At 38.2% G+C, this 27,591-nt stretch overlaps 2 protein-coding genes and 1 long non-coding RNA gene across 12 annotated transcripts in view; 2 read left to right on the top strand and 1 right to left on the bottom strand.

Moving 5' to 3' along the window:
- The first annotated feature begins 1,547 nt into the window (after positions 1–1,547).
- Positions 1,548–20,499, top strand: LOC310709229 (bile acid receptor-like). Its single transcript, XM_083508570.1, has 11 exons — positions 1,548–1,854; positions 9,553–9,730; positions 11,516–11,878; positions 12,708–12,848; positions 14,082–14,209; positions 14,293–14,397; positions 15,448–15,547; positions 16,941–17,069; positions 17,334–17,435; positions 17,875–17,988; positions 18,548–20,499. Exons 2-11 carry the CDS (start codon positions 9,640–9,642, stop codon positions 18,784–18,786), a joined length of 1,512 nt encoding a protein of 503 aa, XP_083364696.1. The 5' UTR covers positions 1,548–1,854; positions 9,553–9,639; the 3' UTR covers positions 18,787–20,499.
- LOC310709254 lies at positions 18,920–23,553 on the bottom strand. Its single transcript, XR_014527425.1, has 2 exons — positions 23,446–23,553; positions 18,920–22,877 (listed from the first exon to the last, which is right to left on the bottom strand). It is a non-coding gene; the product is annotated as an uncharacterized lncRNA (long non-coding RNA).
- Positions 23,554–23,669: 116 nt separating this feature from the next.
- The window catches only part of SYCP1 (synaptonemal complex protein 1), a 45,185-nt gene continuing 41,263 nt past the window's right edge, over positions 23,670–27,591 (top strand). The window contains exons 1-4 of one of the 10 annotated variants that reach the window (XM_083508551.1): positions 23,670–23,799; positions 26,113–26,227; positions 26,963–27,041; positions 27,436–27,470. In XM_083508551.1, coding sequence (XP_083364677.1) covers positions 26,120–26,227; positions 26,963–27,041; positions 27,436–27,470 — 222 coding nt within the window. In that variant the 5' untranslated portion in view covers positions 23,670–23,799; positions 26,113–26,119. Of the gene's footprint in view, positions 23,827–23,910; positions 23,935–23,991; positions 24,105–24,535; positions 24,566–26,112; positions 26,228–26,962; positions 27,042–27,435; positions 27,471–27,591 lie in introns of those variants that run through there. The other 9 variants (XM_083508547.1, XM_083508552.1, XM_083508555.1 and 6 more) reach the window with 9 other exon arrangements.

Here is a 27,591-nt window from a genome sequence, read left to right as displayed (position 1 = left end):
AAGTAGTTCTCAAGGATATGACTAATGGATGACATACAATTGGATTTCTAGTTGTGCAAAAGGGACTTACATTTCATCCCCTCCCTTCTACAGCCTCTTGTGTTTTGCCAACATCTGCTCTGGAAGATTGGGGCCCCCTCTGGAACAGATTAGGGGGCACATGAAGGGGAGAAATGGGAATTCTTCTCTGTTCAGAATGTAGGACCTTGCCCAGTGATCTTTGTCTTTGCCTGTATTATAAAATAAATATAATTATTGAATTTTCCCAAACTTTTTTTCTACGATCACCAAAGTAATGTTCACCCCTAGCTAGGTATCCACCTGCCTGTTACACTTGTAGACCTGAATGTCACCTTCCCATAACTCATTGAACTGAACGATATACCGTACTTTTTGCTCTATAAGACTCACTTTTCCCCTCCTAAAAAGTAAGGGGAAATGTGTGTGCATCTTATGGAGTGAATGCAGGCTGCGCAGCTATCCCAGAAGCCAGAACAGCAAGAGGGATTGCTGCTTTCGCTGCGCAGCGATCCCTCTTGTTGTTCTAGCTTCTGAGATTCAGAATATTTTTTTTCTTATTTTCCTCCTCCAAAAACTAGGTGCGTCTTATGGTCTGGTGCGTCTTATAGAGCAAAAAATACGGTATATTTGATTCTTTTTCTTACTAAATTTATCTATGAATGCAAATCTCCATAGTTAAATATTTGCTTATACAAGCGCAGTAATGAACAATTGCAGGAACACGGAGTACAGGTAAACACAATGAAGTTCGGGAGGTAGGGGGATTACCTTTATCAATGAGCTTTGAGCACCAGCTTCTTCTCTGGTTTCACTTAAGAACCTGAACTGAAATGTATCAGATCTCTGGGTGCTGGCAATCGGACTATAGTTGTTACACTCTGTGGGTCTAAGGTTGGCTTTTTGAGGCCTGCAAGCACCATTCCATCACACAAGGATGTGTTTACCACACCTGTGACCCATTCAATCACCCCACTCCGGCTACCTTTAATAAGCCAGGATGGACAAGGATCTAATGAGCAGGTGGTTGGGGGTATCACTTCAAGTATTGTGTCCACTGCCTCAGGCCCTATCAATTGGAAATGATCCCACAACACTGGGCTCAACATTGCATTGGACACCTTGGCTGGTACTATGGCAACAGCAGCATCTAAATCAGGCTTCCTCAACCTTGGCCCTCCAGATGTTTTTGGCCTACAACTCCCATGATCCCTAGCTAGCAGGACCAGTGGTCAGGGATGCTGGGAACTGTAGTCTCAAAACATCTGGAGGGCCGAGGTTGAGGAAGCCTGATCTAAATCACTGAGGAGCCAAGCGATAGTGTTTAGCTATCTGGTTTCAGCTAGTTACTATGTGCTCAAGAAGTCCACCTCCCTGGTCAAGAGTTCAATACACTAACCACTTCACCATGTTTCACATTATAAAATGACTGCTGTTTTTCTTTCAATTAAGTGGTCCTTGCACTGTGAAGATTGTCAAATGTGAAGCAATCAAAATGAGGAAATGCCAGACTCTAACTGGGACAACAAAAAAAGTTTGCTAGAGAACTGGGTAGAGAGGTTGCTGGGAAAATGTGACGTGTGGGTCCCAATGGCCTCTGTCCCTGATTATTCAGTTATTATTTGATTTATGTGGTCTTGCTGCTGCCCTTGCTTTGACCCTCAGAACGGCTGTGTGGGAAGTTTGTGTCTCTCAGATAGAGTGAAGCGCTGCTCTGCAAAGTGTTTGGAGCCAATGTGAATGTAAAGAAACTGATAAATACAGAAAAGGCTCTCTGTGCTCCAGATGCACCCCAAAGGGGAACTATAAGAAAACAGCTCCCTGGAACTAGGCACTGTAAGTATTTTAATGTTTTTCATAAATGCCTTAGGATTGTCTGGTCTTGACATACAACTATACTTGGGAGATGTGATGATTATGTCAAGTTTGGCGTTTGATTTTCTAAATGCAGTGCTAATTTATAATGAAATATGCACCTGAACAGTTAATTTTACTTTCTAATGCTTTATTTGCGATATGTTCTTTCCCCCTCCCACCACCATAATGCTTTATTTTCTTGGTCTAAAGTGCTGTGTCATTTACTGTATATATTAGTCTACAAGTAGAACGTTTAACTGTCTGTAATGAGAGCAGAGCCTATTTTGTTTTAGCATGCACAGGTTGTTGGCACATACTAGATTTATACCTACTAGAGGATATTACCTGCACAGTGCATTTGAATCATTTTAATAGTTCAATAAAATTTTCATTTTACATGAGAATTGGATTTTGCAACTTAGCTAACGTGTGATGAATTTTGAAATTATGAAGTTTTAGTATTAGTATTTTAAGAATGAGATATTTGGTAGCTAAATTTGTTATCTAAAATGGACAGGTGCTTATTGGGTTTTAACGAAATGAAATTAACATTCTGGAAAAGAAATGTTTAGCCAGGCATACAGTCTAGCCCCAACTGGAAGTAGCTTGGTCTTTAATAAAGAGTATAGTCAGGGACTAAATTATTACGTATGCTAAGAGTTCCCCCAAAGATCATCCTGTCAGCAGGGAAATGTTATTACCTGCTAATTGCTGCTGATCACTAAATATACAGCGGCAATTTGAAAAGTTGCCCCCTAGGTTCATTTGCTCTGCAAAAACCTGCCATGCACTAGTTTCTGAAGAAGTGAGTTACCACACCATAATAATTTCCTTTTTATTAAATACACTGGAAGGAAAACTAGTGCATTTTAAGGAAAACTAACATTTTATATTGCACCCATCATGAACCTAATATTGCACCCATCATGAACCTAATAGTCCATTGGCTAGAAGTAGTCAACAGAGATGTAAGTATAGTTGCCACGTGGATTGTGGGTGCCAGGCATGCTCAGTTAGCATTATTGTCACAAGTAAAAAAGAACAGCAACCTGAAAGTACAATTAGATCATATAAAATGAGTGTATCAATGTATTCAGGATAGAATTAGTGGAGACACTGGGAGATACTCAGCTCTCTCATTCCATCAGCACAAGGATTTATGCTTGTGCAACTAAAAATTCCGCCACCCTCTCCTTTCCTTGCACCTCCCTCAAGTCTACTCTGGAAAGCTGGTGAACCCCCAGGACACATTTAAGGGGCCCACAAAGAAAGAAGTTCCTTTGTACAAGTAGAAATCCTTGTGCTGTTGGAATGAGGGAGTTGTTGTTACACTGAATTGAAAAGGTAACTGGACAAGGTTTTACAAAATCCTTCTGTTACTGTGAATGCATCTCAGAACGCATTGTGGTTGTAGATGCCAATAATATAGAGATTTGTTAAGAGTTGGATCTCTGATCGCAGGCACATTTAACTTGGAAGTAAGGCCCAATGAGGATCATTTCAAACATGGCAAAATAGTACAGTATTATCCATATGTTGTGTGATGATAACACACAAATGTATTTTGATGGCTCTGTATACACACTAGTAGGCCACAATTGGCATTGTTTCCCACCACTGTACACAAAAAATGTGTATGTGATTGCCACACATGATGATCAATGCACAGGATTTATTCAGTTTCCTAGAGGTATTTACTTGCATAAATTGAGTCTTGTTTGCAGTGAAAACAAAACAAAACAAAACAAAAACCCTTAACCGTTCCACTTGATATTTCTGTTATGCTATTTTCTGTTAAGAAAGAACCAACCTTAGCTGGAAGCTTATTAAACTACAGGCACACTTCGATTTATGGTTTCCAGGCTTTTGAAAGTATGAAAGATTTCTTTGTACGATTAAGTATTTGAAAGCATGCATTAGTTAGTTAATATTGGCCCACCCATGATTTAGAGTTTCAGTATGTGGAGCAGAAGAAAAGGTTAGGACAGGATCCAAATCAAGGTTAAAATCTACTGCCTAAGTCTGGTTGCCCTGCAACCTCATATTCTTTCCCAGGATATGAGTGCACTTCAGAAATGTGAGAAGACTTTCAGCTTGAATTCCTAAAATTCTTCCTGGTGAAGAAATTTCCCTTTTGACATAACTGTCAAAATATTTACGATAGATGTTAATATACTGTCGGTTCAAACATTCTGAAGTACTCCCTGGAGGGTATCCTGCAAGACCTATGCTCTATATGCTGTAATAGAGCAAGCACTGCATATTTTTTGCCATTAATAATACGCTAGCAGCTGAGCAGTGTCTTTGTTAGAACTGGTATTTTCTCCAAAGGGATTCCACTGAGATTTTGTGGCCATATGGTTAGATTTTACCTTTGAACACATATTAGTATTAACACTTGTATAGGATTTTATTTTACCTTTTTTTTGCACTATGGCTGTGAATTTGTTCCTTTGTTATTTCCCTGGAATCAGGGATAGGTCAGGGATATGTCCTGTTGCACTCTGTAAAGTTCCTTACACATTCCTGTAGTAGTAGTAGTAGTAGTAGTAGTAGTAATTTGCACTGTGACAGACCAAATCCTACTTACATTTACTCAGATATATGTTCTACCGGCCTGGGTCCAGAATAATCGTTTCAGAAACAGAAAAATCAATCAGCATTCCATGGCAGTTGAGCATACCCAGTCCTTACTGGGCTGTTTTTGGAGTTTTATGACAGGGGGTAAAGGGGCCCTAATTTTCTTTGGTACTCTTGTACCAAATCTGATTAGACTTCCCTCTTGTGAATGGACAATGTCATTTTGGCAATATATGCAATGTTACACTCCCCTGAAAATGGGAAAATATAAAGAATTATATCCATTGTACATTTGCAGACATTAAACATGCAACTAATCCATGACACTGAATGCATGGGTTGTCAAGTGGCACTTAGCTAATGCAGAACAAACTAACTGTGCCAGTCTAGACACAGGTTTAGCTCATTTACTCACATTTTCAATCTAAATTAAAGGTGGGAAACCTATTTTAGCCCAAAGGCTGAATTTCACAGAAGGGAATTTCCAGGGGCTGCATCCAGTATTGAGCAGAGTCCAAGCCAAAAGTACGTGAGGGCAGAGACTCACCTCACTCTATTTCTTTCTCTAATGCACTCCCCATCAACCAATTCCATTTTTGCTCTTTCCATTTTCTCTCCTTCACACCTCCAGCTGCCTCAGCTGCCTCCCTTCCTACAATTAGACTTTTTTTTTTAAGACACAAGCTAAAGTGGAAATTTTTCAGTAGACGTTTACACCTGTAAAAGTGTTCAATGCTCACTTTATTTCCGAGTTCAGAAAATACTATTGCATTTTTTTAAATTACCAATGATTTTTATGTTACATTTAATCATACAAAAATATAGTGCTATTTAGCATTCAATATAATATGTATATCATAATATATAATCACACAGCATGATTCAGTACATGCCTGTTATGAAGAATACACACTGTGGTTTGTGTGCAGCAAAGGCAGCAGTGGAATCCTAGGCAGGAGAATGAGGAAGGATTTGTTTTTGTGACTGAATTAGTTCCTTGCTATCTCTTAATTTTGTTCAGGAATTGGTTAAAGGAAGAGCAACATTTCCCTCAAAGCAGTATTCAAAACTATGATGTAATTTAAATCACACAATGCTCCATTTAAAGTGCGTATTTGCTGATTAAAACATGTAGACTTTGTACATGCTCAACTGATCCCATTGATAACGGTTGCATGATTCATCAAGGCACTTCTATTTTGAACAAACATTTACAAACAGAGATAGCAAGTTGCAGCATTCTTGTCATACTATACAGTTTCACCTTTTCCTGCTCTATGGTGGAAGGGGGCTGGGATGTCTGAGGAACATGTCAGAAAAATGTCTTTTTAGAAATCTGTAAATCTAAATCTGCCATGAGACATTTTTTCTGCCCTTCCAGCAATCCTTGCTGTACAAACTACATTAAAACAAGAGGTCTGGAGACAAAGTATTGGCTGATCAGAGAAATTCAACCCCCTCCCCCAATTTTCTTTTTGCTTCTGCCTTTTGCTACATCCTTAGAATTGCCAGAACACAATAGCAACATAATTTTGTAGCACCGTAATGGCTGGTATAAGCTTTCATGTACCAAACCTACTTAGGCAGGGGCATAAATGGCAGAATACATTCATCGGGATCTAACCCAGAGATGGCTAAACTCCAGTTCAGGTGCCTGATCTATCCCCCAAAATATTTTTCCTTCCCCACTAAGACCCCATTAATTAGCACTGGCAAAACATAAAAATAAAATAAAAAGGAAAGGAGATACAGTGCTGGGCAGAGCAAAGCCCGATGCCCTCATGGGGAGGCATATTCCTGGTCATTAGACAGATCAAGTGGAGAAGGGGCAATAACACCACTCCTCAGTTTATCTGCTGTGTGCCTGAGTGGTGGGGGGCATACTCACTGCATGCAGCCCCTGGAGGGCTGGCCAAGAGGGGAAGTGGCCTTTGGGAGGGAGGGAGGGGGAGGGGGGGAGAGAGAGAGAGAGAGAGGGGAAGGAAGGAAGGAAGGAAGGAAGGAAGGAAGGAAGGAAGGAAGGAAGCTGCCTGTTTTCCTCCTTTCCCTTTTGTAGCTTATTTTAGCACTGCCAAGTTTCTCTGTCACTTCTCCATTTTCCTCAGTTCCATTAAATTATTTTTTTATTGATTTCCAATACAAAATTTAAACATACATTTTCAGTATTATCACAAATGCATAATTTTGACCTCCTTCAATTCATCCGCGAATCTTCCGTTTTCTAATCTTTTTTCCGCATTTCTAAATTTAACGTTGCCTTTTGTATTACATAAACCTACTCCCTCCTGTTCCCTTTTTTACAATGTTTCTAATATTTATTTCTTCACAAAACTTCCTGTAAACCCACAAACAGTTATTTGTTCATCACATATGCTTTTCATATAATCTACAAATTTACTCCAGTCCTCAGTAAACTTGTGATCTCATCGGTTTCAGACTTTTCCTGTAAATTTGTCTAATTGTGCGTAGTCTGTTAATTTCATTCTCCACTCTTCTATCGGTGGTAGTTCTTCCTGCTTCCATTTTTGGGCCCTTTTCCTCAGTTCCAACCCCTCTGCTATTTTTCTTTAATAACCCTTTGAAAGCTACCTTCAGGTTCCTTTCCAAGTCCATTCTGAACTGCCTTCCCTTTAGCCTCCATGCTTCTGAGCCTTCTGTCTCTAAGCTATCTCTCAGCTTCCACACACACCAGACCTCTCCCAACTCTTCAGGCTACTGTACTTTTTTGTAAGGTTTAGTAGTTCCAAACTGACAACATTGGCTTCCCTCACAGGATCTTAACTGCAAACTCTTTAGTGTCCAGAGCAAAAGAACATTCTGAGCCTAAACATCAGCTCAGTCAATCAGTGTCAGAGGCTTCACTGCCAGAAGAGCAATAAACAGAGAAAATAGATGGTGATTAGATGGTCTAGAAATGGCCAATTGCGACCTAATGTTTTTTATTCAATGAAGAATACTTATGAAGAATCCAAGTGACTCCCCACACTGGAATTCAAAATCCTTATAAATACTATCAAAAAGGATTGGAAAGATAGTCTCCTGTTCACAGTTTTGTTTTTGTTTTTTTGCAAAAAAACATTTCCCACATGATTTCACATCAGTAGGATCAGCCTCTCACTGAGGAAAAACAAAAGCATATTATCAGCACTAGCCCTCTAGTCTAGATGGCCCTGTGTTCTTATCTGTTTCCTTGGAGTTTTATTAAACTGTTTTCATTGGCTTTTTGCTTTGGAAAGTGCTTCTCCCCAGAAATATGCTTTGTGATTTTGCTTCAGGCACTCATTGTACAAATTACTGTAAGGCATAACTTTCTTCCCTGTAAATGTATGAAAATGGCATTTAACCCATTTCCAAAAATGTATTAAATATGTACAGAAGTTATCCAGTTCAGTTCTTTAACAAGCACATTAATCCACAGAAATCTTTCATTCTGCCTCCTTAGCAAATGGGAAGATCTCATCTCAGATACTAATTTTGTTTTGCTTAAGTTTAATGTTTATTTTTTATCTTTCATAACTAATCTAATAATATATACCTAAAACTCCAAACTTTTACTTGTGATCTTTTCAGGATATAGACCCTATTTTGCATCATGTGCTATTTGAACTCTCTGACAAGTCACCCAGCTCAGAAGGAGAGGTCTCTGGTAGAGATTGTTGAGAAGTAGCATGTTATTTTTTTTATATAGATCACTGTTGGAGCCAAGGGAAGTGCTGGCAGGCAGGATGATCTTCCATTGCTCATTCCCATTCTAGACAACTCTTTATCTGTCTTCTTAGTTTTTTACATGTATTGCATATAAATTAGCCATTTTTACTACTTCTTTCTGGGCTTGCAGTAACTGGCATGTTCTCAGGGTACCTATGAAAGGACGCAAATCTTGATGCTCCTTGGGCTTTGAAGGGGTGAGCCTTTTTCCATTTACTAGTGGAAGCCACTAGATTCATTAGGCTAGGGATAATTTTAGACAGATCTTTCTGCATAATTATTTAGTTTTTAAAGGGGCTTCTACACAATATTGTTGTTATATATATTTTTTGCAATTATCTCATTACTTATCTTCATTTTACCTGTCCCCCTCTCTCCTAATGCAGTAGATCTGAACAGCAGTGCTAAAAGCCCCAGGTGTGGATGTTTTTGCACAAATCTCATGAGATCTGAAATTTCAGGTTCTTGTGAGACTTTTCAGTGAGATTTGCAGAACCTTATCAATGGCTCCACCCACACGGTCCACCCTCAGTCAGGCCAGAGAGAGCTTAAACTATTGCACTCACAGTGTTCTCAGTAATGGCAGACAGAAACAAAATGGTTGAGGTATAATCAGCCAAGGAACAATTAGGAGAGAGAAGTAACATTGTAGAACAAGCTTTCTACCTGATCTTTCAAGCAAGGTAAACAAATACTGATCATAAACCTTGCGTGGAAATTAAATAATCCTATACTAGGAAGATGTCAAAAAAGGGAATAGATTTGCATAAAATGTGCATGTGCCATTTATAAACATAGATGCAAATTTAGACAAGATTACTATAATTTATTTTTAAAATGTATATCACAGTAATGGAGAAGGTTGTGCCCAGGTGATCCAAAGGTTAACTAAGATCAGTTAACTAAGTTGTTGGGCAAGATGCTCTCCCACCTTATGAAACTGAATAGAAGGTATCGTCAAACGCAGAGATGTCCTTAGGCTGCACTTCATATAGGGTGCTGTCCTCTTTTAGGTAGGACACATGGCCACCTTACTTACCTGACACTAAAAATACAGGCCTTGTAGATCTTCATTGATTGCAAAGGAAATAATAAATGCAGAAAAGTAATTTCCCAGCAACTGCATTCCTACTGAGAAATAATGACATTCTGAGGCCGTCAGGATCCAGGCTAATAGCTGGAGTGAGAACTGAGAATATTTGAGGGTAAGTATTAATAGAAATGTGGATTCCCTTTAAAGCAAGTAAGATTAATGGAACAGTAGATTCAACAGAATCAGATCCTTAGTAACTTTGTATTTGTACTAGCACAACATAATACTTCTAATTCTATTGCACTCTGGAGAGTTTTTCTAACTATTTCTCCTTTTCCTCCAATAAATTGTTTCAGGAAATAATCTTATCCTTTGACAACATATTGACTCTTCAATTTAAAGTAACTAGAAGCTTTTTGAAAGCAGGTAACATTCCAAACTGAATGAAGCAGTGGGAGCTAGAGCAGACTATGGCAAATACCTTTGTGACCATACCTGATGGGTACTGCCTTAGTGATCCGATCCAGTATTATGGTGAGTTAAGCAAAAGGCAATTATCCACATGTCTCTCTGTGTATGAACCGAATTTCTACAGTTGTTAAATATATGTTTGATACATGAAGGACATTCAAAGCCATCCAGTGTGCCATTTCTGCATTGAGGGGATCAAATAATTCCCTCAGGTTACATAAAGATATACAGTACAAGATCCAAAAACCTACTCCAGTGTGGATGCAATGAAGTTCACTTAAGCAGTTAATTTCATTCTCAGAAGATATATTCAAACAATTTAAGACCAGTTGTGGCCTTTATATTATATATTTAATAAAGTAAGATATATACCTGCACCTGATAAATTGCATATAGAAATAGAACCTATATATATATGCTGTCTATAAAGGTTCTATTTCTATATGCAATACTATATATATAAAATACATGATGCATATTTCTTATGCAAGTCTCTTCACCCCTTTAGCTTTCCTCCTTTCAGAATGTTGTTTCATAACCAGTCTAGTCTCTGATGTTGTGTCTCAAAATGCCACAGCACTTTGCAGAAATTATTTTAAAGTTTCTTTTGAAAACCTACAGCTCAATCTTATGTATGTTTATTTAGAAGTCTATCAGATTCAATGGGGCTTACTGCATTCATAGTATTGCAGCCTAAGGCTGCAGTGCTAAACGTACTCACCAGATAGGAGGCTGCTTTCAGATTGCTGCTATTTTGTAGTGGGATTTAATCACAAACTGGCTAATTCAGATTGCAGAATTAGATTTAGCACTCTTGGGCAACAAATGTGCTTCAAAGGAAAAAAACTTTTGCAGTAAGGAAAGTGATAGTAAAATGTACTGGAAAGTGTGGAATAATAACTCCTTGGTGCAATGTCATGAAACCTCCTGCTCGCAAACAAATCAGGATGAATGCTCAAAAAACATAGTCTGGAAGCAAATGTACTACCCATGGAATTTAGAGAGTTGTTTCTGAGTAAGTGTTTTTATGATTAGACTGAGGGCCTTCTGGTTGATCCCTCACTGAGAGCAATGAGGTTACAGGGAACCAGGCAGAGGACCTTCTCTGTAGTGGCGCCCACCTTGACATCCCATCAGTTGTCAAGGAAATAAACAACTATCTGACCTTTAGAACAGTGTTTTTCAACCTTTTTTGGGCAAAGGCACACTTGTTTCATGAAAAAAAATCACGAGGCACACCACCATTAGAAAATTTTAAAAAATTTAACTCTGTGCCTATATTGACTATATATAAAGTAATTCTCTTGAATAGGAATCAAATAAACACAAAGAAAGTATTTTATAATTACTTTATTATGAAATAGTAAGTAAACAGAAATGTGAAAAATTATAAAATACTTTATTTTTAAATTTTTCAATTTTTCCCACGGCACACCAGGCAACATCTCGCGGCACACTAGTGTGCCGCGGAACAGTGGTTGGGAAACACTGCTTTAGAATACATCTGAAGGCAGCCCTGTTTAGGGAAGTTTTTAATATCTGAAGTTTTATTTTGTTTTTAGCGTTCTGTTGGGAGCCACCCAGAAACCCAGTCAGATGGGCAGGGTATAAATAATTAAAGTATTATTATTATTATTATTATTATTATTATTATTATTATTATTATTATAATTGACATTTTTTTAAAATTAACAGTAAACCCTCCAATCAAGGGTAATATTGTCAGCAGAACTGTATACACAGGGTGCCCTTCTACAAACAATTCTGTTATACTATATTCTATAATTTAGAGATGTAAAATCCTAAACTAATCCACTGTTTTCTTTGTGATTTTTCAAAATAATCTAGATGCCTTCCCAGAACACATCAGTTATCCACTGCAAGATCTTGACTTCCAAGCTGCTCCTTATTGTCAGTATTCAACCATTCAGTTTCCTGCAGCATTACAGACTCCATCTCCCCAAACACAGTACAGCACATACAACTTGGATTCTCAATACAGTGATGGGCAATACATCATCAGCAATTGTGAACTCAGTAAGCCCACCTACATGGGTGCTCAGAATGATGGGGGAGGATATCTTGGACACAAAAGACCCAGGCTTAGTCACTCTGCCTTGCGAATAAAGGGACAGGAAGAGCTCTGTGTGGTTTGTGGGGACAAGGCTTCAGGATATCATTACAACGCACTCACCTGTGAAGGCTGCAAAGGTAATGGGGAAATAATTTTGTGAATCAGAGAATGTCCGCTGGTTAAAATTGGGGAGAAAAGTCTAGTGCAAAGTTAAAGTTGGGGAGAAAGGTCTAGTGCATAAGGCAGAGATAGAGAACCTATGGCCTTCCATATGTTGTTGGACTACATTTCTGGTAGTAAGATAGACACCCAGCTTTGATACGAGCAGAAGGTGCCAAGTTCAATCTCCAGCATCTTGAAGTCAGCCTAGGAATGTCCTGTATTAGGCTTGCCATGCATCAGGAAAATTTCTGATATGTCCTGGTTATGGGGTGTAAAAATGGTGTCGGGGGGAATTTTGCCGAATTGGCAAAATGTCAGGGAAAACCTAGACGTATGACAATGTGATGGAAAAATCAGTGGAAACAGCTCCAAAAGCTGGTGTCAATATGGCAACTCTATCCTGTATGAAATACTAGAGAATAGCTGCCACCCAGCACAGGATCAGAGGGACTACTGATCTGACTCAGTATAAGGAAGCTGTCTATGTTCCTAAGGACAAGCAGCATGGGTTTCCATGGGGATAACCTGGACAGAAAAGTCCCAGGCTCTGGCTCACAAATGAAGGGTTAAGGAGGAGGATGTTTTGGTAGAATCTAGATGCTAATGGACTCCAACTCCCATCAGCCTCAGCCAGCATGGCCAATGGCCAGGGATGATGAGAGTAGTCCATTTAACTGGCAGTTAAATCTTACTTCAACAATGGTGACAGGACAGCATCCTCTACTGCATGCGAGGGTAACAGGCTGTCTTCTCAGCTGTATCATTTCTCATTTTTATGCTCATTGTTCCAAATGTGTATGCTAGGATTTTTTCGGCGTAGCATCACCAAAAACGCCATCTACAGATGCAAGAATGGTGGCCACTGTGAAATGGATATGTATATGAGGAGGAAGTGTCAGGAGTGTCGCCTAAAGAAATGTAAAGCTGTGGGAATGCTGGCTGAATGTGAGTGCCCAAATTACAACAACAAATGCTGACATGCTGCTGAGTTGAGGAATTTTGCTTTCCTGCCATGTTTAAAGGCAACTAATGGTATTCCTCCCAAAGTAGTATGTGTGCATGTGGGGTGGGGGGAGTTCATCTGGTATTTAATTCCACCTCTGCTAGGTATCTGTACTTAGAAACATGTCTCTAAACTTGATCTCATGGTATAAACGTATTTAACAACTCTGCTGAAGCTAACCAGTTCTGGGTGTATGCACAGGGCTGGTTACAGTGGGACCTTCACAAAGTGTTCTCTACCCCTGATAGCCTCCCTCCTATATGGGTGAACTCTAGAAGACTTACTTGGTGGCAGCTTTCTGTTTGATATGAGACAGCAGCAGGCAGCTTCTACAGTATTTATTCACATAGCTCCTGAGCCATGCTACACAGAGGGCTTTATTGAAAATCAAAAATGGTGGCTGCCAGACCTATTATTCTAGCACTGATTAGATTAAGAAGACTAGGGCTGTCATCAGAAGTGGGGTTCTGTATAGGATCAGGCAGAAGTGGGTTGTTGGGGGTGCTATATGAGCTTACCAGGAGAGAAAGAGGGATGAGGCAGTGGGCATGGAGCAAATGCACCAGTGGTGTGTTTGCACTTCACCAACCTCTCTGCAGCCTTACCCCTCAGGGTAAGCAATAGTGGCCCACTTGGTCTGAAGCTCGCATAGAGGCTCCACCCCACCCATCAAGATGGTTCTGCATATTACTGAATCAGGCTGCATATTACTGAACAATGACTTAAAAATCAAGGTGTGTGAATATATTAAAAATTAATCAATTAATTAAAAACTTGGCAAGTTATGTGTTCTTAGAAAATGGAGCTGCTGTTCACCAAAGGGCCACAACACAGTGGTAGAGCATGTGCTTTGCATGCAAGCAGTCCCAGGTTCAATCCCTGGCATCTCTAAGTAAAACTGAACAAGACTTGTCTGAAACCCTGGAGTTTTGGTATAAGGCAGCTTCCTATCATCTGAAGTGGTTTGCCTGCAGCTGATAATCTCATAAGTAACCAATTTTAGGCTATAAACCTAACCCCTTCCCTGAGAGTAAACTCCACTGAATTCAGTAGGACTTACTTTGGTGTAGTCATGGCTTAGGAATATACTGTTAAATGTTTTGCAAGGGAACATGCTTGAAATCAATGCCTTTCTGGAACTTCTTGTTTCCCCCTCTGGTTTACATTTCTTACAGGTCTACTAACAGAAGTCCAGTGTAAATCAAAGCGCCTCCGAAAGAAGAGTAGCTTCCTTTGTAGCATCAAAATGGAAGTTGAGGGAGTGGACAACAAGCATGTATCCTCTACAACAAAACCTTTAAAAGTAGGGTATTTTAAAAATAATTTAATTGTTGTATTTTAACTGTTGTATTTTGCTTTAAAGACATGCACATCTTTCTTTCTAAGGTGCAGGAGCGAATGGAACTGACTCCTGGAGAACATCAGCTCATTGACCATATTTTGGCTGCCCATCAAAAATGCACAATTCCCTTGGAGGAAGCAAAGAAGTTTGTATGTGTTCATAAACAGCAATATAGCAAATGTGAATTTTGGCCTGGGAAAGCTTGGCTGCAGTAGTTCATGCCTTGGTTACTTCCAGACTGGATTACTAAAATGTGCTCTATGTGGGGCCTCCTTTGCACTTGATCCAGAAGCTGCAGCTAGTGCAGAAGGCTGCAGCACAATTGCTGACAGGAGTGAGGCCTTGTCAGCATACACTAGCAGTGCTCAAAGATCTGCACTGGTTGCCAATTCACTACTGGGCCAAGTTCAATGTGTTACTATTACTATATAAAGGCCGTAACAACTTGGGACCAGTTAACCTGCGAGATCACCTTATGCCATATATGCACACTTGACTGCTTCTGTCTGTAGAACTAGCACTGTTACAGGTGCCACATAATACCTGTTCTGCATTTGTAAAAAAATCAATCTTTAAGTGTGGCAGCAGCTACAATTTGGAACTCCCTGCCTATTAACATTAGGCAGGAACCTTCACTGTACACTTTTTGGTGCCTGTCGGCGGTTCGAATCCTTGCGACGGGCTGAGCTCCTGTTGCTCGGTCCCTGCTCCTGCCAACCTAGCAGTTCAAAAGCATGTCAAAGTGCAAGTAGATAAATAGGTACTGCTCCGGTGGGAAGGTAAATGGCGTTTCCGTGCGCTGCTCTGGTTCTCCAGAAGCGGCTTAGTCATGCTGGCCACATGACCCAGAAGCTGTACGCCGGCTCCCTCGGCCAATAAAGCGAGATGAGCGCCGCAACCCCAGAGTCAGTTACAACTGGACCTAATGGTCAGGGGTCCCTTTACCTTTAAGGACATTTTTGTATGTCCTTTTATATGACCCAGATATGTAGTATGTTGTGTGTTAATCTATTTTTAGTTTATTGCATTAAAAAAATGTTTTAAACATATTTAAACTGTTTTTACTGCCAATTTCATTGTTTGATCTTTTTGTAAAGCATGTTGAAGTTTTTCACAATCAAGCAGTGTATAAATTTTATGAATTAAAAAAAACCCTAACTTTCTATTGGTTTATCTTGTGAATACATGTTTTTAATTAGTTGCAGGAAACTGCCAATCCTGAAGAGAACTTCCTACATCTTTCAGAAACAGCTATGGTTCATGTCCAGGTACTAGTGGATTTTACAAAAAGACTTCCAGGTAATGCATTCCACAGGAAATTTTCTTGGGGTGCTTCTACACTATGCATTTAGCATGGAACTGCCATGCCACTCACATTTTATTGGGCTGGGTGTGTGAGCACATATCATCATCATCCATTTGCAACCCTTCTTCTTTTCCCAGTGCTTATTCCAGTTTTTTTCTTCTCAGAAAGTCCACTGCTGTTATTGAAATGATATTGAAATAATGGAAGGGTCGTGATATCTCCACAAATGTATATACCTTAGTGCAAGAGATGCAATTAACAGAAATCAAGTGATATACAAATTTTATGAATAAATGTCATGGCACAGGTGCCCCCACAATACCTCCTATGGTGCCCACATAAGGTCTCTATATATCCCCTCAGAATCCAGATTGCAAGACTGTTTTTCCTATTCTGCTCCTGTTTACATTGGTTCAGCCTCTCTTGCATTGAACATGCCCTTTCAGACATGCCCACATTTCACTGAATATCAACATTAAACACCCACCCTTATTTCTGTTCTGAACAGAGGAGAGCTGCAAAGAGCTTTTATCTGTGACTGCAGAAATGTCTGATATAAGTGCCTTTTCCCCATTTATGTGGCAAGGCTGATATCTGCAACCTTTTGTGGTCCTGTCTCTTTTTGTGCTCTTTTAGACATGGCAGCCATTTTGTGTTTTGCTATGCCTTCAAAGAAGCCATTTTGTGACTGTCACCCAAGGCATTTATGAACATTCCAAATGTTTCCACTGGCCAAAATGGGTTGGTGTCTGGAGCCTTAGGGGATTTTTTCTGACTCTTTAAAGCTACATTGTTTTGATATACCCAGTGATGTACTGAGAAAGCAAACTTTATTACAGCTTGGCACACATTTACCTTTGTAGTGGGCACCATTTTATAACCCCTATTATTACTTTTTTAAAAGGTATCTTTGAATTAATGCTAAAAAGCTTATAGATTACAGTACTGCTTAACTGAAAGAGTATGATAGCACTGTGACATTAGAAGTCTAAGGACTTTTTTCCACAGTGAAGAGAAAAGCAGCATAAGATTTTTAGTGGGAAAATGGCCAGATCCAATAGAAGTTCCTACCTCACCTTTCCTAAAACTTGAAACATTTTGTTTTTGTTTTGTTTTTTTTAAATATTTTATTAAGTTTTAACAAATAAGAAAAAATACAAGAAAAAATACAAAAACAAAAAGAAACATTTTGAATCAATGTATCATTATTAAAAGATATAATTGGGAGTGTCTGTAGCTGGACATTTCAAACTTTAGATCTGATTCTCAAAAAATGTATTCTTTGCAAGATTAAAAAGCTTATATAAGTAAAGAGCTGTCAAATTTCAGAAATATACCTACCATCAAAAATCAATGTAATTTGATTACCTATTCATTTCTCTATAGGGTTCGAAAGTTTAGCCAGTGATGATCAGATTGCATTGCTGAAAGGCTCCACAATTGAAACAATGTTTTTACGTTCTGCCCAGATATACAATGAGCAAGGGATTGAATGCCAGTCATCATTCCATGAAAGTAAGTTATGTTAGCATTAGATGAACTTAATAAATTCATGCGTATACGTGCTTGCCATGATCACTTCACTATATGCATTTGATGAGGTAGGATATGGCTTACCCTAAGGCCTTTCCCAAATATGACCTTCCCTTGGGATAAATGGTGCTTTCTTCTCACTTTATCAAATGATACATTGTGACACAAATTTAAAAATATGATAATCATAAGGTAACTTTAAAAGGGAAAATCTGCTCTTATAGACTTTCATTTCCCTTGCTCTAGGTCAAGTAAAATTTTCTGCCAATGCTATATGTGCTCAAGATAAAAGTACTTACTTAGGACTGTCTCATACTGAAGAAAGCCCAACATCAACTACTACAACAGGTAACTGAGCTGTCCCACAAATATACTTTTAGTAAATTTTTAAATCATTGCTTACTGGATTACTGAGTTTTAAATAGCAAGATACTTTTGATTTTCAGCCAGAATACCTCTTTGACTATCTATTTTGTTGATTAGACTGCTGAATAGACTATCGATCTTGTTGACTAGTCACTTTAGACTGCATTTCTTGAATGTTCTAGATTCATCTCTCTGCACCCTGACATCCGTGACTTCTTCTACTAATATATTTAAATGCCTGATAAAACTTAATTCTGCACCCTGGTATTTTCTCGCATATTAATATTTTATCTCCACTCCCTTTCCTCTGAGTGGCTTGACCTATAATCTTATATGTATCTTATATATGCTATCTAATCTTATAAATAAGTCAATTATATCTTGTCTAGCTACCATCTGATATCTTCTGGTTTTTTTCCAGGTATCACTGAGGAGTTTATCACTGCACTATTTTATTTCTACAGGAGCATGGGAGAACTCAATGTGACAGAGAGAGAATATGCATTGCTTGTTGCAACTACTGTGTTTTTTTCAGGTATATAGAGCAACTACACACAGTGTTCAAATACTAAAACTGAATAGTGTCAAAGAAAATTATATCAAAGTATTTATACTTTCAAGGTTTAATATCTTGGTTGTAAGTCCCATTGATTGCAACTGAACTTACATGTTAGTAAATCTGCACTGAGCTGCTTAAGAGGATCCTCTGGGGGTGCATAGAGGGTTGCAGGGGCAGAAGAAAGCAGAATTTTGTTTCACAGGTGGTTGGACGGACTTGGATACCACCTACTAAAATTAATGGTGTTTACCCCCTGGTAAAGGGGTATAGGATTGCAGCATTACCTAGAAATAAGCACTAATAAACTTCAAAGGACAATTCTGAGTAGCTAGACAGAAGATTGTGCTATCAGATCCTGATCATTTTTAGTGCTAAAAATATTTTTTTACAGAAATATTTTACATAAGTGCAAGCTCATGGGGATTGGAAATAACATAACACTCAATACTTTTATGGCACCATGACCACATTGGGAGAATATATGTTTGAGTTCTGCATAGGATCATGTAATTTTAATTTTCCTTTTTTTTTTTAGATCGTCCACTCCTAAAAAACAAACAACATGTGGAGAAACTCCAGGAACCCTTTTTAGGAATTCTGTACAAGTATTCAAAGATATATCACCCTGAAGAACCACAACATTTTGCCCGTCTCATAGGGCGACTCACTGAACTCAGAACCCTCAACCACAACCACTCAGAAGTCCTAATAAGCTGGAGAACAAGGGATCCTAAGCGGATACCTGTACTTTGTGAAATATGGGACTTGCATTAAACAATCTGCCAATTACTTAAGTTGTTACACGGGACTGTTTTTTCCTCAAAATATGCTCTTTCCCAATTGTTGTGCTTGTATTAAAAAAAAATCCCATTTATGTTAAATGGCTATAGATTCTTTTTTAAAAAAATAATAATACTGTGCTCCAAAGCCTAGATAGATCAGTTGGTGAGAGGATTGAAAATACCATTTGTGTTATAAACACACACACACATTTGTTGCAGTTGAAAAGATATCAGAGCATGTATAACCTATATAACTTTATTGCCACAATTGCATGGGTATCTGGAAGACAAGCTTAAAATGGTATGGATCGGGTTCTTTACATGTGCTGTTTGACACCTCTAGAAAGTATATCTTTCTTTGCCCAGGAAGGTTTTAAATGAGTGGGAGAACAGTTGACAGCAGAAAAATCCTTTATATAGGGCAGTACACAGGAGACCATGGAAAGTTGAGCAGGGAACTGGATCCCTGCCCTGTCAAGCCTACACATGTGTATGCTCTGATGGGCCATAAGTAATATATTACGGCTTAGATGGATACTGCAACTATTATGACCACATAACTTTCTCAGTGACTTGAAGTGGATCCTGGTGCTTCTGTTGTAAACATGTACATGTCTCCAAACCACATTATTCACATCACAACACTCACCGTCTTGTTTGTCAAAGTTGTAAGCAATTAAACATTAAAGTTAACTAATAACCATTAGAGAACAAAATAATGAAATGATCGGTTATGTAATTAGTATATCACACAATTTTGAAAAAGAGTAGTAAATTATAATCACCCAGGATAGTTGGTAACCCACAAACTGATTATAGTTAATTGATTATAGTTTAGACCAAAATTTTAATAATTTGGTAGTTATATCTTTTTATTTACTTGCCAGTTCTAGTTGAGGAACAGCCAGAATAACCAGTACTAAGTCCAGATGTCTGTCCTTGATTAAATTTTTCAGTAACAACAGTTACAGAATGCACTGGAAAGATAACTCACTATATCTGGTATTATTTTATGTATTTCCCCCCTTTACATCAAGCAATGGTAATTTAGTTTGATGGATGTTCAATTAGTGAAACCCCATGCATGTTTGAATTCTTTGTTTACAATTTGCTACAATATATGGTTCAACATTATCATCTGTTTTTGTGGACATCTCTTCACAGCTTCAGTTCTTTTGCTAAATATAAACCATAATGAACCAGTTTTGCTTTAGTCTTCTTGAAACTTAAATGTTGCAGTATTTTTTTCTGAATGCTTATAAACAAACCTTTAAAACTGTGAATTTGTTGATGTACAGTGCCTTTGCTGCTATGGATCAAAATCAAAAGAACTGTGTAGCTAAACCTTTATTGTGTAAGTAGAAATTTACTTAATTTCATACTAGAAGTGAGTTAATGCTACAAGTTGAAATGGAATGTTCACTGAATTTCCAAATGTAGTAGCAAACATTTGAAACAGATTTCAGCTATCAGTTTCAAAATATAAATTCCTGATATTAGAACAATATTTTAAAAACATGGCTTAAAAATCTCAGCATTTTTATATTATGTTATTTTTGCATTTTAAAATTATTTTTCATACCTAAAATATAATGTAAATAACTTATCTGAATATATAGTTAATATTTTAATACATGAAATATTTTGTATAGGTCTATATTTTTCAGATATATATTTGAGTGTAATAAATGCACTATCAATCTGGTCTTCTGCAGCAAGATAGTTGTTTTTTGTATGTATCATTAGTCATCCAACATGATGGTCCTTTGCTTTAAAGTCGTATCATGCTTTGTTAAAAATACGAAGAAAAAGATACCAAAGAATTATAGAAATGAAACTGGAAAAAAAAATTAAGACCACAACCACGACCCAATTTTATCACATGACCTTTGCCATAGACCTTTGCCATAAATAAATGACTAATTAAGCCTGGATCTTATTCCAAGTATCCCATTTTCTCAGTCATCCATCCAGATTCAAAGATGCCATTTAAGTGGGACCTATACGTTAGTCTACATGCAGCAAGCTTTAGGAATGTCAGTATTTTAGTCTGAAGGCCAAATCAGCTTCAAGCCCTCTCTTTCAATTTTCTGCAAACAGTAGCCAAGTTAAGTCTGATGCAGATCACAACTCAATAGAACAAGGACTCAGCCACATTGGCAAATAAAAAGCACTTTATATATGTTGTTTATGCATTCCAAACCTGTGACACCAGATGACGGTGTGGAGTTCCATTTTCCCCAATCCGATTTCTCATACAAACTTTAAAAGGCGTTTAACTGAAATGCTTTTTTGATGTGTCTAGATCCTGCCCAATAGTAATTCCCATGCCAATTTCTGCAAATAAAACACCTATGTTGCTAACCCTGGTAAGAAACACATAAATGTACAAATCTTCATCCAGTTTGGCCCTTAACACAGATGATTGTGTTGCGCAGCATGGCTTGCTTAAAACATGAGACTGTGGTCCTATTTACTCTCCAGTTTTAGAATCGAATTATATGTGATATAGGAGAGCAGTAATTAGATTGCCTGGCTTTTTTAACGTTAAAACTAGTTTTCTGAATTTCATGGGTATTCCAATTTAAAACAGGGAAATGATGTGGAGAAGTTTTAATAAAAGATGCAATGTGCATGTTTTTGGATGTCACAATTGATTAATTCCTTGCCATGTCAACCCTCCCAAATCTTGATTCCCCCGCCCCTAAATGTTTTGGATTAAAACCCCCAGCAGCCCTAGCCACTGGCTGTGGCTGAGGAGAGTTGTGGTTCCTAACATTTGGAGGACACCAGTTTAGGGAAGGCTGACATAAGGTATCTTTGTCATTGACATATTAGTTCAGAGCAGACAAATCAGTATTCTAACAATGCGGACATTCCACCTAGCATGGTATGTAAACATATCAATAGTTACAGTTGGTTATGATGAACACTAAAAAAATGAGAACAGTAAAGGGAAATAATTAATTTTCACCTTTTTGTCCACTACATTCTGGATGAGATAGTGAGCTGAATCTTAAAGGTGTTTTAAAGTGACAGCCTTGCATATTAGGAACATGCCAGATGGGTGGGGTATTAAATAATAAAAACATTATTATTATTATTAACATATGATGCTGCCTTTTTGTGAGTCAAGCTATTGGTCCATGTAGTTCAGCACTGCCAACAGCCAGGGATGAGGAATCTGTGGTTCTAGAGATGTTGCTGGGCTCTCCATCTCCCATTACCACTGATCACTGGCCATGCTGAGAGTCTGAGATCACTGGTGAACTGAGAGTCCAGCAAGCTTTGGAAGGCACAGTTTCCCCATCCCTGACCTAAACTGACTGACAGCAGCTCTCTAGGGTGGTTGCATGTGCAGTAACAAGAAAGAGTGCGAAAGGTGATGCAGATGTGCATTAAAATCTTCATCTGCCTATTTATATTTTATAAAAAAAGTTATTAAATTTAAATAGAAATACAACACATCTCACCATAAGAGGGGTAATAGTTACCAGATGAAACCACTTTGAGGTTGTTTGTTGCTTCTTCTTGTTACAATCAAGCGGTATATAAATTGTAACAAACAAGCAAATAAAATAACTCAGTCTGCTGTCCAGGTGCTTAACTCTTCATGGATAATTTCAAGGCCTTTGTTTTCCTTTATGGTTCTTTTACTTTAAACTTGACTTTGTGAGGACAGCCTTTCAAACAGAGGGCTGTCCAATGTAAGGCAAGACACACGGCTACTCTGGGTTATATTCAGTGTTAGTCCTCCTACTCAGAGAATGCAGTGCAAATAATGGGTCTGTTAGGCATGCCCATTCATTTCAACGGGTCTTAATGTCAGTAGGTCTAACACTGGATGCAAGCAACCCTCCGGCCAAGCCCACGTTCTGACACTCACTTTCCCCCCGCCATTCAATTCGCCATCGGTTTCATTCTTTGAACAGAGTCTTTGGAGAAGTCCCTCTCTGAGCTGGGCTCAGCTGAAAGCCGACTCCTCCAGACGTGATGAATGCTGCAGTCCTCTATGCACTAGGGTAGGAACTTACTTCTGGGCAGAGCTGTATAGGATTGCGCTGAGAGCCTCTTGAAGCAGCTCTAAACGGGGGGAAAAATAGTGCAGTCATTTGCTTCGGTGTATAAGCTAAACAAGCTATAGCTTAGGGCCCCAATCTCTTGGGAGCCCCCCCCCCAAAAAATAAAGGAAAAAAACCCCTGGATGTACATTTCCAAAACATAAGATAAAAAACAAATAAAATACAACCTACATACAGCAACAGTGTTTTGTGTTGTGTAGGCTCCTATGATGTAAGTAATGGGCCCCCAATCATTTTAAGTTAGATCTTAATAATTATTTCACTATTAATATACTTCTTAATTGTATTTCACTATTAAAATACTTGAAGACAGGAGTGCCTGGCGTGCTCTGGTCCATGGGGTAACAAAGAGTTGGACACGACTAAACAAAAACAACAATTAGTATACTTCTTAATTGTATTTCAGTTTGACAATTGCTTTGATAAAATACATATTCTGTTATGCGCAAATGGCTTTAGATACCTATTAGGTCCATAAATTACCATATAGCATATATTCAACACAAAAAACGGCGACAATTTGTTGTTGACAAAGGACAGCTGGACGTATAAAGGGCGGGCCCCATTACCTTCAGGAGCTTAGGGCCTCATCAAACCTAAATCCGGCCCTGGATGTGGTCAAATGAAAGCGGCGGCGGGCTCGCGAAGCCAGCAGCCCAGGGGAGCAACGTTCCGGCCAAGCACGTGGTTCCCCTTCCCAAGGGGCCGAATTTATCCCGCTCCTCCCCCCCCCGCGCCCCCTGAAGGGGGCAGCTCACGCCGTGGAATCCTGATGGAGCCCTCTCGAGGGAGGGGAGAGGACACGTTAAAGTAAACCGCCGACCCGCCAGCTCGCGCCTTTGCACACGGCCGCTACCGGGCTCTTTTCCCGCCTTTTCTTTTCCTTTGTACTGTATACTCCTACAGCCGTTTGAGGCGTTAAGGTATATACACACACATATACATAGAAGGTACATACACATATATATACATATAAATCTGTCCTTCCACTTCGTTTTCTCAGCCTATAGCACTCTCGCTTTCCCCCTCAGTCTTAGCTCCCACATTCGCGTCAGTTGGTGCGTCTGAAGGGAGAGGGTAACACCTCTTAGATCTGCGCGCCTGACTCGCAGTTTCAGGCAGCAAAACGTGATGCAGTCAGCGCTGCTGTCGTTTTTGCAAAATGAAAAAAAAAGGGGGGGAGCGCCTGCACTATTTGTGTACAAGCGTGAATGTTGGTAATGAGGTGGTAGGAAGAATTGTGAAATGTATCTAATATTAGCTACTGTAGTTTACTCATGGGAAATGCAACAAAGTGTCTTGTTTGGGAAAGCGCTGCTTCATATGACCCTCAACTGTGTTACTGTATTTGAATCTTTTCTTCTTTTTTTGCATTTCTTGCAACAGTAATTGGAATATAAAACTTTAAAATTGAGTCTGATTTCATCAGCAAGATTCACAAGTCACATATAATTGCTGTAGAAGTATCTCAAAGGTTTATCACTGTCCATGTACATGTTGCTTCACAAACTAGATAACGTTAGGGAGACCAAAGAAGGGAGTGATGGAGACTGGTAAACTGGAAATATGGTATGGAGTTCTTTAAGAGCCATTTAGGCTACAACATTATGTGGGGACCAAGAGGTTATATGCAAAAGTTTTGATGGAAAAGATGAATAGAAATTGATGGAAAAGATGGCTTTCACAGAGGTTTGAAGCACTTCCACCATAAAAGTTCAAAAGTTTCAGACTCACTATTTTCTGGTAGAATTCAACCACCTACCTGCAAATTCACATCACACAATTAGTGTTGATTGGGAAGTCTTGCACAGTAAACCTACTTCCCACAAATATTTGTTTTTTGTGCTAAGGAAAATCATTGGAAAATGTACTGAAAAGTGTGGGATAACACTTGATTTGACAATGTTCTGAACTGGTGGCACAAAATTAGGATGAATGCTCAACAAATAGGTTTTTTGGAAGCAGTCATATTTTTAAATTTTCAACTGTTTGGTTCAGATAGAGGTACTATGGCAAAATATTATTATGCCCAACTGTTTTCATATTTCTGTTAATCATTCACAAGGAATGCATTTTAAATTCTCATATACAGTGTAATAGTGCTGGATTGTTGCACAGAGCTGTACGTTGAATTCAGTAGATCTACAATATTCTAATAGAGAATGATGAACACTATCAATTGATACAACTTGTCACAATAAAAAGTTTATAAGTATTACAAAAGGCTTGTTTTCCAAACACAAAGTATATAATTTTACAAAAAGTAAATATAGCTATGTTGGCCCACAAGAAAATTTCCAAAATCCATATTAGGAAAACACCTTGATTAGCCCAATCAAAATATCACAAAATAGTGTGCATTACAAGCTTTTGAGTTCCCCAGAACTATTAATCATTTACACATTTAAACAATCTATGGCATTTTAAACTGTATTGGTTTTGTTTGTTATTACAGTATGCATTTTTGTGTTTTTATATTGTAAACTACCCTGTGATAGTTTTGGATCAGGGGTGCCAATTTTATTGGGGAGGGAGGAGGCAAGCCCCACGTTGCATAATCAGTCACATGATGACGTGCAATCACACCTTTTGAATGGCAATGCTGTTCAATTGGGGGGGAGCTCAATTTGGGGGGGCGGCGGGCAAAGCTGGATTGGCCCCTAGGAGTTGGCTCCTATGCTTCAGATGGTGGTATAGAAAATTTATAAAAAATTACAATTATAAATAAACCAATTATAAATACAGTGGAGTGGGTGGGAGAAAAAAGTTGGCTATGGAAATGATTGAGTCTGCATCTCATCAGTCTTCAGATGGAATGTGGGAGGAGTTAGGAAACATTAAAAGGAGGCTTCTTAAGCACTATGCAGCTTTCAGGTTGCACCAAGGGCTACAGGAAAGAAGGAACAAAGAATAAAGACTTTAGGAGAGTTTGAAAGCATGTACACCGTTTTGTGATATTTTGGTTGGTGTTGGCCTAATAATGTACAAATGATAACATTGGAATTATTTTTCTGTTATTTTCTGTTTAACTTGGGAATCAATAATAATTCTCCATTTTCAATATTGCAATACTAGTCTACTTGACAGGGCTACTGTAAGGATTAACAGCATGATAAATTATATTGTTCTGCAGAACATAGAAAGGGATTGAAAATAATGCAACATATTGAGTACATTTTATCATGAATTTAGTATTGCTAGTGTTATTTTGAGAGTTTAATTCTTGTGTCTTTTAGACAGAAAATGGAACAGGAGAAATCTTTTAAATTGTTTGTACCACCAATACTGAATAATACCCAAGTATCTGCAGTCAAACCACAGACAAGCAAACGAGATGGACGATGTTTTCAGGTAAATAAAAACTGTTACTTTAAAATATATATAGCAAGTTTACAAAAGCTGACCAGTGTTTTAAAAAGTAAAGATTACCTGTATTTCCGTTTATCCACACTTAAACATTGATAACTCAAAATTCAACATTCCAAAGTTTTGAAATTTGAAACTACAAAACCAAAGGAAAATGCCATTCATATGAAAATCAAAAGTAGACACTCAACTCATTCTAGACAATGTTGGGCTACATGGACAAATAATCTGACACTATTATAATACGGCTTCCTGTGTTTATTCGTGTCTATGTGTTTATGATCCTATATCCTAGTATGTTCCACTTGCACTTATGGTTTGCTCCAGAGTGACTGGGGCAACCCAGTCAGATGGGCGGGGTACAAATAATAAAATTATTGTTGTTGTTGTTATTATTATTATTAATTCCTAGTTCCCCGTATGTTCTACTTCCTCATTAAAATATCTGAGTTGATCTTTGCCCACGTCTACATAACCTACTCTTAGCCTTTTGGAGTGGAGTGCTTGAAGTTATGAAATTGCCCAGTATGAATATATTTTCTAAGACCGTAATACCCTTAAATTAGAATTAGTTTTAATGACAGCTTAACCTGATTTCATAACTTGGCAGTAAGTCCTATTGATTTTAGCATATTGCATTTCCAAGTAATCTGTTAATGATTGGAGATGAGCATGTCCATTAAAAGGTATTATTATTTCTATAATGTTTTATTTTTCCAGGATTTTAGCAAGGGAACTGAAGATGATTATAACTTGCCTTTTGGGATGAAAAGTATGTCAAAACATATAGAAATCATAGGTAAGATTAAAACATAAAAATAAATATTAAAGAAGATGGAATGGTAGACCTTGAAAAGTGAAGTAACCATTAGAACTAGACCAAGTTTGTGCTGGAGTCATCTCTGAGAACTTCTGCAGTATTTAAAGTTGTGTTGTTTGTATTAAAATTGTACTTTGTTATATATGTCGTTCATTTGCTTTCTATTATTTTTTGGTAAGTCAGAATCCAATATATTCTGTATTCCATTTGTAGCCTATGATGTTTGTATTCATATACACTTATTAATAAGACTAACACATAGCAATTTAGGAATTAACACTGTTATTCAGTTATATTGTTATTATAATGGTTGTAACTTATAATTATGCATATTTATTATTAAATAATCAGACATTAAATGTTGTATTTCCAGAACCTGTAAAACCTGTGCCTGAGCTAGAAATGGAGGTGAGTTAAATATACTGTTGCACGCCACCCATATCTCTGAGTGGTGCAAGATTCCAGGGGTTCCAGGTGCTCACCCAGGGTCAGAGTTTCCATTTTGAAATGAGACACAGCAGAGACTGTG

The sequence above is a fragment of the Podarcis liolepis genome (genome assembly GCF_965112155.1).
Source record: "Podarcis liolepis genome assembly, chromosome: 6".
Classification (NCBI taxonomy): domain Eukaryota; kingdom Metazoa; phylum Chordata; class Lepidosauria; order Squamata; family Lacertidae; genus Podarcis; species Podarcis liolepis.
Note: the sequence above shows the minus strand (reverse complement) of the source record. Positions and strands in the feature narration are given on the sequence as shown.

Excerpts from the sequence above, each read along its gene's own strand:
- LOC310709229 (XM_083508570.1), top strand. The coding sequence starts at position 9,640 with ATGAAGCAGTGGGAGCTAGAGCAGACTATGGCAAATACCTTTGTGACC. Across the intron at positions 9,731-11,515 it reads TGATCCGATCCAGTATTATG|ATGCCTTCCCAGAACACATC; the intron begins GTGAGTTAAGCA and ends AAAATAATCTAG. Across the intron at positions 12,849-14,081 it reads TGTGGGAATGCTGGCTGAAT|GTCTACTAACAGAAGTCCAG; the intron begins GTGAGTGCCCAA and ends CATTTCTTACAG.